The sequence below is a fragment of the Hordeum vulgare genome, chromosome 3H (assembly GCF_904849725.1).
Source record: "Hordeum vulgare subsp. vulgare chromosome 3H, MorexV3_pseudomolecules_assembly, whole genome shotgun sequence".
Taxonomy (NCBI): Eukaryota; Viridiplantae; Streptophyta; class Magnoliopsida; order Poales; family Poaceae; genus Hordeum; species Hordeum vulgare.
This window is the reverse complement of record NC_058520.1, coordinates 536,487,924-536,497,991: the sequence shown is the minus strand read 5'-3', so window position 1 is coordinate 536,497,991 and position 10,068 is coordinate 536,487,924. Positions and strand designations below refer to the sequence as shown.

Below are 10,068 nucleotides of genomic sequence, written 5' to 3'. Positions count from 1 at the left end.
CCTCCGGCGACGACGAGGTGAGGAAGGGGGCGAGAAGGGGTCGTGGCGGAGGCCTGGTGGCTTTCCGCCTGAGCCACCCGAAAGGCGACGCGGGGGCGATGTGGTTCCTATCTTCCCTCCTCTTTTGTGGTTTCCAAAATCCTTACAAAGTACTCCCTCCATTCCTAAATAAAAGACCTTTTAGAGATTTCACTATTGACTTAATACGAAGCAAAATGAATGAATCTACACTCTAAAGTATGTCTATATACATCTGTATGTAGTTCATAGTGAAATCTCTAAAATGTCTTATATTTAGGAACGGAGGAAGTATTATTCATACTCAGTTATCTTCCTATGTAGACGTGTATATATATTATACAATCATTAAAGTAGAATCAATGTACGCGTCACAATCTTGGATCTATCGTAGCGATCTCTGTGAGGAAAACAAACCAGGAATGAGACAAAGCATACGGAGTACATACCGAATAGAACACTATGGGCTCCTTTGATTCAAAGGAATTTTATAGGATTTTTAGAGGATTGATATCCTTAGGACTTTTTCTCACATTGATCCTTTGATTCATTGGACTGGATCCCATAGAAATCTTTTATATGAAATCTTTTACACTATATTTCATAAAAAATCTAACATCCGTTCCAATCATTTTTTACAATTTTTTTGCTTTTTTTGTGACATCAAACACTTCTTGCTAATCCTTTAGAGCTCAAATGGATATGTTAATCCAACCCTATACTTTTCCTATTCGTGCGTTTTTAAAATCCCGCGAATCAAAGAAGCCCTACACGTCCAAGTTTCTACTGGATTTTCTTTTAAAAAAAAAAGGTTCCTACTGGATTCGAGACACATGGCACCGATAGACCCTCGTTCACGAGACAGACGTCCATAGACCTGCACCCGTCCGCGCGCCTAGGGCGGGCAGAGGCGCCCACGTGCCGCCTCGCAGCCGCAGAGATGAAAACGAAAACCCGGGAATGCTCCGGGTATTCTGCTCCTCTGGCCCGCCGCAGCCAAGATCCTAACCAACTGCCTCGTACCGATAACCGCGTCACGCCACGCCACGCGGCTCTCGCAGTCCAGGAAACTCACCAACGGCCGGAGCACCGACTGGACTGCGTCGCATGGAGCGGAGGCACCCGCAGATCGCGCCGTCGCCGCCGGTGTCGCGGCGGAAGGCCGCGGCGGCGGCGAGCCAGGAGTGGCTGGTGGTGCCGGCGGCCGGGGAGCAGCGCGCGGGGGAGTTCGGGAGGCACCGGATCATGGAGATGACGGGGCTCCCCGCCCGCGACCTCCGCATGCTCGACCCGCTCCTCTCCTACCCGTCCACCATCCTCGGCCGCGACCGCGCCATCGTCGTCAACCTCGAGCACGTCAAGGCCATCGTCACCGCCGCCGAGGTGCTCGTCCGCGACCCCAGCAACCTGCGCCTCCGCCCCTTCCTCCAAGAACTCCACGCCCGCCTCGCGCTCCCGGTACGACCACACCCACCGCCATTTCGCCAGTCATGCATGCCACTGTACGATAGATCGATGCCAGATTGCATTTGTAACTAACTGATGGTATGGTGTTGAGTTCATCTGCATTTTTGGCCTGATTCGGTTGGCTCCTGCTTCTGCGTGAAGGATGCGTCTACCACGGATCCGGCAACCGACGGCGGCGGGGACCTAGAGCTGGGTGATGATCAAGGGGGCGTGCCAATCCCCGGCAGCGCCAAGATCCCGCCCTTCGAGTTCAAGGTGCTCGAGGTCTGCCTCGAACACACATGCAAATGCATGGAAACCGAGGTACACTGCTACAATAGGCAGGCTCTTAAACCCCATGATCTGTCAAAAGCATATGTTGCCAACTTACCATGTTTTCTCTTGGTGAAAATTGATGGTGCTAGACGTCGGCCCTCGACAGCGTGGTGTATCCGGCCTTGGACAAGCTGACCACCAAGGTTAGCACGAGCAACCTGGAGACCGTCAGGCAGATCAAGAGCCGCCTGGTCGAGCTATCAGGGCGCGTGCAGAAGGTAGTAATATAATCCGGGTTTAGGAGTAACCAGTGTATGCTCCAAAGTTTAATTCAAGTGCTACTACGTTATCAATTCAATTGGTCATTTCATCGTCTGTTTATTCGCAAGGTGAGGGATGATATCGAGCACTTGCTAGACGACGACAGGGATATGTGTGAGTTGTACCTGACGAGGAAGCTTGCGTTTCAAGGAGTCAACAACGAGTCGTTGGCTAATGTGGATTCCAACAAGCACGCATCCCCTGATCATGATCATGAGAAGTATGTCACCTATACCTAATGTGCCTTCGTTATGGTTGCTGGGATCAGATTGATCAAGAGCTAAAACTATCTGAACTCTCGTGAATAAATCAAAGCACAATTCGGTGATGTTAGGCTAAAACTATCTCGAGATGTACTGCTTTCATTCTAATCTTCCATATGCACTTGAATTCAGGAAGGAAGAAGATGGCGACGACACAGAGAGCTCCCATGAAAGTTCTGCTTGTGCTAAGCCTGATGTCGAAGAGTTGGAAATGCTTCTTGAAGCTTACTTCGTGCAGGTTGATGGCACGCTGAACAAGTTATGCCATGTATGTCACATCTCCTTCTATTCACTACGACTTGTTACTGGCCTAATTGGTAGTGTTATGTGAATATAAACTACATTAAGATTGCTATAGCTGTTGGCTTATGACGTATTGCAAGCTAACATGCACCTTGTTAATGCGCAAAGCTCCGCGACTATGTGGAAAACACTGAAGACTACATCAACTTCATGCTAGACAAGAAGCAGAACCAGCTGCTGCAAATGGGCGTGATGCTCACGACGGCCACCGTGGTGGTCACCGCGGGCATCGTCGTCGTGAGCTTGTTCGGCATGAACATCCACATCGAGCTGATGGCGGATCCGGAGACCCCCGAGATGGCGAGGATCAAGAACATGAAGTTCTGGGAGACCACCTGGGGCACCGTCGCTGGCTGCGCTGCTATATATCTCCTGGCCATCTATGCAGGGAAGAAGAGCAAATATTTGCAGTGATGACGCTTATTCTCAGTTCCACACCAGACAGAGGAAGCACCGTGACTGTAAGTTCTGAAGTCCAGGGCCTCGTTTTCGCCGTCACAAAGGCTTCCCCTGGCCTGAGAATATGATTCGATAGTTTTCTTTCTATTTCGTTTTGTCTGGGAGATGCAGGAGTAACTGATGCTTTGGTTTAGGTAGGAATAATTGAATGGTGGCGATAAGATCTGCCCTGTCGTACCATGATCTACAATTGGAGAAAAAAAATGACAAATTCACACCCCAGTTTATTTTCCATTTCTACAAGTGTAGGTTGAATTAGTAGCTGAAATTTTGTGTGGTTGTACATCAAACATCGATGTGTGTCTGCAATTTTTTTTCAAAAAAATTTGACATGTTTTATTTTTTTCGATCTAACCTAAAGGCAGATCCTATACTAGTCTTCCTGGGCGGAAACTAGAATATAATCCGTCCTTTAGATGAGATGTGGAATCAGCCCAAAAAACTCATATTTAAACAATACAAAAAAGCTGAAATTATTTGACGACATACCTAGGGTGTATGTCTACAACTTTAGAAATAATCAGCTCAAAACTCAATCTACAATTGGAGATACAAAAATGATAGATTCAACTGTGGACGGTGTCATCTTTGGGTGAATAGTGTTTGGGACTATTCACACCTCGTTTTTGTCTTTTTGTTTCCTACTCCCTCCGTTTCTAAATATATGTTTTTCTGAAGGTTTACGACTACATACGGATGTATATAGACATATTATAGAGTGTAGATTCACTCATTTTACTTCGTATGTAAACTTCTGGTGAAATCTTTTAAAAGACATATATTTAGAAACGGAGGGAGTATAAGTATATGTTGAATTAGTAGCCGAAACTTTTCAAAATTGTACATCAAGCATTAATATGTGTACCTGAAGGCAGATCCTATACTAGTCTTTCCCGACATATATACAACAAAATGACACCTTCCTACTCTCGAGGTTGGACGCCTGCTGCACCTCGACGGTGTAATTCATAGGCAGACCCTTGGATTAAGGAGGTCAAGAACAGTTGTGCTCTTGATTCTCCAGCGAATTCCAATATCTTTGGGATTCTCAGGGTGAGAGATAAATATAGGTGTCGAAAGACGGTGCAACGGAGTGCCTGAGCGACCACGCGGCCCCGGCATGTGGCCCCTGGCCGTGGAGGCTGTGAAACACCTCCGCTCTAGGTCGCTGACTCCGGGAAGCTACACGATGCAAAATAATTCAGGATTTTTCTGATTTTTTGGAGCTTTGTAAAATTGTTTTTTTTAAGTCCAAATACAACATAAAACAACAATTGATATTGGGCATTGAGTTAATACATTAGTCTAGAAATCATACAAATTGGTGCCAAAAATATGCTAAAATTATATAAACATGACATAAGACAAACAAAAATTATAGATACATTTGAGACATGTCCACCCCGATGCACACCGGGTCCGACAAACGCAGCGTTGCCCACCCGGCCTCTTGTCGTCGCGACCCCTGGCCGAATGGAGCTCAAGGCCAACTCGCTCGACGCTCTCACCCTCAACCAGATACCAGATAGCCCTCTCCGAGCACCCGGCTAGTCACACCCTAAGTAGGGCCCTCGCATCGGTCGGTTGGCGTGAGCCAAGCACCCAGGCACGGGACCAGCGATGCCGAGATGCAGACCTACCCCCTCGGTTGTGCGCGGGGCGACGTGCGAGAGGTCGCACATGTTGAAAATATGCCCTAGAGACAATAATAAAATGGTTATTATAATGTTTTCTAGTTCATGATAACCGTTTATTATCCATGCTAGAATTATATTGATTGGAAACTTAAATACATGTGTGGATACATAGACAACACAGTGTCCCTAGTAAGTCTCTAATGGACTAGCTCGTTGATCAAAGATGGTCAAGGTTTCCTGGCCATAGACATGAGTTGTCATTTGATAACGGGATTACATCATTAGGAGAATGATGTGATGGACAAGAGCCAAACTATGAACGTAGCATGTGATCGTGACAGTTTATTGCTATTGTTTTCTCCATGTCAAGTATATGTTCCTATGACCATGAGATCATGCAACTCACTGACACCGGAAGAGTACCTTGTGTGTATCAAACGTCGCAACATAATTGGGTGACTATAAAGGTGCTCTACAGGTATCTCCAAGGGTGTCTGCTGAGTTGGCATGGATCAAGACTGAGATTTGTCACTTCGTGTGACGAAGAGGTATCTCAGGGCCCACTCGATAATACAACATCACAACAAGCTTGCGAGCAATATGACTAAAGAGTTATCCACGTGATCTTGTATTATGGAACGAGTAAAGAGACTTGCCGGTAACGAGATTGAACTAGGTATGGAGATATCGATGATCGAATCTCGGGCAAGTAACATACCGATGGACAAAGGGAATAGTATACGGGATTGATTGAATCCTTGACATCGTGGTTCGACCGATAAAGATCTTCGTAGAATATGTAGGAGCCAATATGGGCATCCAGGTCCCTCTATTGGTTATTGACCGAAGAGTGTCTCGGCCATGTCTGCATAGTTCTCGAACCAGCAGGGTCTGCACGCTTAAGGTTCGGTGACGATTTGGTATTAATGAGTTATGTGTGATGGTAACCGAAAGTTTTTCAGAGTCCCGGATGAGATCCCGGACGTCACGAGGAGCTCCGGAATGGTCCGGAGGTAAAGATTGATATATATCAAGTTGGTTTTCGAGTTTTGGAAAGGTTTCGGAACATGTCAGTTTTGTGACGGGAGTGTCGGAAGTGTTCCGGGGGTCCACGAGGAGGGTCCACCTGCCCCGGAGGGCCCCATGGGTTGTGATAGGGGGCCCACCAGCCCCTGGTGGGTCGGCTGCCCCTCCCACCAAGGCCCATGCGGTAGGAGGTGGAGGGCTTAGCCTACAAGGGGTCGGCCACCCTTGCCTTGGGTGGCAAGGCACCCCTAGCCCCCCCCTAGGGTGGAACCTTAGGCTGAACCGCCCCCCCTCCTCTCCTCCTATATATATGAGAGGGGATAGAGGGATGCAGCAACACAAGCCACGGCGCAGCCTCTCCCTCTCCCTCTAGAATAGTTTCTCCTCTAGATTTTTCGGTAGTGCTTGGTGAAGCCGTGCCGGGACAGCTACACCACCACCACCGTCATGTCGTCGCGCTACCGGGGAACTCATCTACCACTCCGCCCTCGCTTGCTAGATCAAGGAGGCGGAGACGTCATTGATCTGTACGTGTGTTGAACGCGGAGGTGTCGTCCGTTCGGCGCTTGATCGGGAGTTCGCGGGACGGATCGTGATTGGATCGTGAAGACATTCCACTACATCAACCGCGTTCTTTAACACTTCCTCTAAGCGATCTACAAGGGTATGTAGATACAATCTACTCCAACATCCTATATAGCATGAGTGATTCTATTCAACAGGATTCCACAGGCCCAAACCTACCCCGCCCATCATGGACATCTGAGGCACGTGTAATGCCCCAAGTGTGGAACCTTCCCTATTTGGAACCTGTTGCATGTGGGTCCACCCTGTCAGATATATGTTGATGTCACTTGTGTCTATGATTTCCTGTGTCCCTTGCATATCTTCATTGCTTGCATGCTTAGCATAACATAACATGTCATCTCCTTGATCTTGTGATTTCATGTGACTCTTATTTTTAGTTTTCTTTGCATGAATGTATCCATGCTATACCATCTTTGTCATACCTTGATTCTATGCCATACCTTATGATTGCATGTCATGATCATGGTGGCATATGTTCTTACTAGGAGTTAGTATTGTGGTGAGATAATGCATGTGATCTTGATAGGTGTGGGGGTGTGGTTTAGTAATATTTTGTGTTGATGCTCATGTGATAATGGTGTGTGTAATGTAGGAGTGAGTGCTAGTCATTTTAAGCTCTTGCTATTTAAAATCCTTTTCCCTCCTATTATTCCATGTCAAAATTCCTTCTTCCCAAAAATGATTCTAAAATGTCTGGTGGTTAGATTAAATTGTGATTATGAGGAGGAGTATTTTTGCTGACTTGTTATTTGATTTTTAAAGTTGCAAATAAACCCAAAACAGTAAATTAATTTCTGTTTTGCATTTATTTCAAAAAGCTCCAAATATTGCTTTCCTATTTTATTCTAATGGGCCACAATTCCTTATGTCCAGCAGATATTTCCTTTTGATTTTTGTCACAGCAGTTTATCTTGTGCTTTATTTTTTTCTCTCTGTGTGTTTTAAGCTAAATAGAAAACCCTTCCCAGTGTTTTCTTTTTTTTTCCTGGCACCACATGGGCCTCCTCCCTTCGGTGGCCACGCTCCCCCTGTGCAGCGCAGCCCAGGCGAGTCACCTCCTCCTCCTTGGCCCGTTACCCTGGCGACAGAGCCCACTGGTGAGCCGTTTTCTTCTTCCTCCCGACGTCACTCTTGTACGACCAAAGCTCCGCCTCCCGATCGCCTCCCCCTTAATCCAGCGGCTCGAGCTCGCCTCCCGAGACCATAAAAGGGGCCAGCCTCCTCCTCGCAACCCTAGGCCGCCAGTCTCTCCCTCCCCTCGTCCCTCGCGCCGCCAGGACAGGAGCCGCAGGCGCCATGGTTCGGACCTCGCTGGGCGCGTAGAGGCAGCAGGAGTCGCCGCCTCGCCCCGCCAGCAGCGCCAGGAAGACGCGGTGGCCAAGGAGGCCGCGTTCCCGCAGCCCCACGACGGCGTCCTCGACTTCCTCGACGTCCTCGTCGTCCGCGTCTTCCCCGGCCGACCCCCTCCTCTGCATCGCCTTCGCTTCCCCCTCCTTCCTCTTCGGTCGTCCCCGTCGGTGAGCTAGGTGAGCTACGGTGCCCTCCCTTTGCTCCCCCTCTCGGCGTTGCATGCGTAGCAGCAGTAGCAGAAGCCGGTTGCCAGCGTTAGCAGTAGCAGCAGCAGCACGCCGGTGCAGTCTAAGCAGCGGCAGCAGCAGAGAAACGTCGGTGCAGTCCAGGCAGCCAAGGGGGAACCTTTTCCCGTGCTCAGGGCGGGAATGGAACCCCTGAGGTTCCCGCGTCCCCCGCCGAGAGCTTCCCCTGCCGGTGGTAGACGAGAGTGGCGCCGCCAGCTCTCTCTGGTCCGGCCGCCGGCGGAGCTCTTCTCTGCAGTGGAGTTGGTTTTCTGATTTCCCTTCCCGCTCTAGCCAGACATCGATCTGTAGCCTGATGGTAGTATTGCACTGTCATATGCATGCGCCTGTAGGAGGGCGTGGGTTCGAGTCCCCCTTCGGCGCCTTTTGTTGTTTTTGTTTTGATTTATTCGTATCAGTGGTCTGCAGGCAACTTACCTCGCATTTTCTCTTCTACTGGCAACAACTAGTGCAACAGCGCAGTGGATTGTTGCTGTTGCTGGACACCAGGGGTCTGGGTTCGATTCCCAGTAGCCCTTGTTTCTATTTTTGCTTTCTTTTCTTTTTCTGCCTATTTAATTTCTGTTTTCCTAACTCCTATACAAAGTGGCTTGTTAGTTTTGTTAATTCTGTTGTTTAGCTAACTCTTTTACACAGTGGTGTTTTATTTCTGTTCCTGCTAATATAGTTAGGGTAGATTTAGTTATGTGTGTGTTTTGCACACTAAGTGGTGATAGATGATGTTGCTACCCTTGTGATGCTTATGGTGGTTGCACCTTAGTGAAGTGAAGTTACCCTTGATAGGGGTTGATGCTAGATGTCTTGATATTTGTGTGTGTGTTGTGCCTTAAGGTGGAAAGTTGCACTAGCTAATCTTGTATAGCCCCAACTTTTGAACTTTGGTGTGGGCTAAGTTGATCTTGTAGTTTAAATTGTTTGCATGGATTTAGTGGGGTGGATGCCTCCCCCTCACCACATGTACTTGAGGTGAGGAGTTGCACTAGGTGGCTATCTTGTTAGCATGTGTAGGTGGAGCTTACTAGTTAAGCTAGAGTAGAATGTTGTGGGGGGTTGCTCCTTGAGAATGACATGATTCCTAGAGTGATCCTAGTGATGCTTGTGAGAGTGTGCACCATCACATGACCATATGTGGGGGTGTGCATACTCTCTTGTTAGCTTAGAGTCCCATTGTGATGTGCTTGATACTAGTAATATTATGATATGGGTGTGGGTGTTGTTGATGTGCATGACACAAACATGGGGTTCAAACCCCCATGTCACTTTGTCATTGTGCACATAAGATTCACCTATGTATTTGTCATCTTAGAAGCATACCTTATGGAGTTGCATTTACATTTTGTTGAAAGTTTGGGCTTTGTTTCCATGGTATAGATGGAGCCCAAGGGCATGGATTTTTGTGTGTTAGTAGAAGGGGTTTGTGCTCAACACCATAGTGGTGGCAATCACCTCTTGGTGACTTGTGTGAGCAAACTATGCCTAGACAAAGTGGGCATGTGGCTGAAAAATTCCAGATTTTTGAACTCTGAAAATTTCACTAAGTCTGGGATGCTGGAAACATTTTCTTCCCCTGTAGATGAGGAGGTGCTGGTCATTCTGTTGAGAACTGGACTTAGTTCAGTGCTAGTATTTTGAACCTGGTATGTTTGTGAAGCTTTCTGTAAATTTTCAAGCCATTTGGAGTCCAGTAGCTTGTATTTTGATTGCTGTCAAAAAAGCTTCAGAACAGAAACAGAAACTCAGGTGCAGGAATTTTCACTAAGTCCCTGAGATCTGATGGTTTTGGGAAAGTTTGTGGCCTTGTATCTTCTAGAGTTTAATTCCTTTTGCTGTGATTATTGCTGTGACTTGTAGTGTTCTTGGTTGGCAACAGCCGCATATATTATTTGTCATATTTGAAGATCTGTAGCTATGTTGCATGTTGCTCACAAACAGCTAAGATGCAGAAACTGGCAGATTGCGTAGTTTTGCCATTTTGTTCAAAGTTTGTGCTTGATTGATGTTGTGTTGTTCTACCTTGCTCCATTTCATTCATGTTGGGTTGATATGTGTCTTGGCTACCTGGGAATACCAGATTTGTGCCAATTGTGTGTGTGCTGTTGAATCTTTCACGTAGAGCTTCATATCTTGTATTGTTGA

General features: G+C 47.4%; 1 protein-coding gene across 1 annotated transcript; it reads left to right on the top strand.

Annotated features, from left to right (window-relative positions):
* The first annotated feature begins 1,047 nt into the window (after positions 1–1,047).
* Positions 1,048–3,308, top strand: LOC123444790 (magnesium transporter MRS2-E-like). The gene is made up of 6 exons (XM_045121638.1): positions 1,048–1,476; positions 1,627–1,788; positions 1,890–2,018; positions 2,130–2,281; positions 2,457–2,592; positions 2,736–3,308. Exons 1-6 carry the CDS (start codon positions 1,126–1,128, stop codon positions 3,039–3,041), a joined length of 1,236 nt encoding a protein of 411 aa, XP_044977573.1. The 5' UTR covers positions 1,048–1,125; the 3' UTR covers positions 3,042–3,308.
* Positions 3,309–10,068: the final 6,760 nt, after the last annotated feature.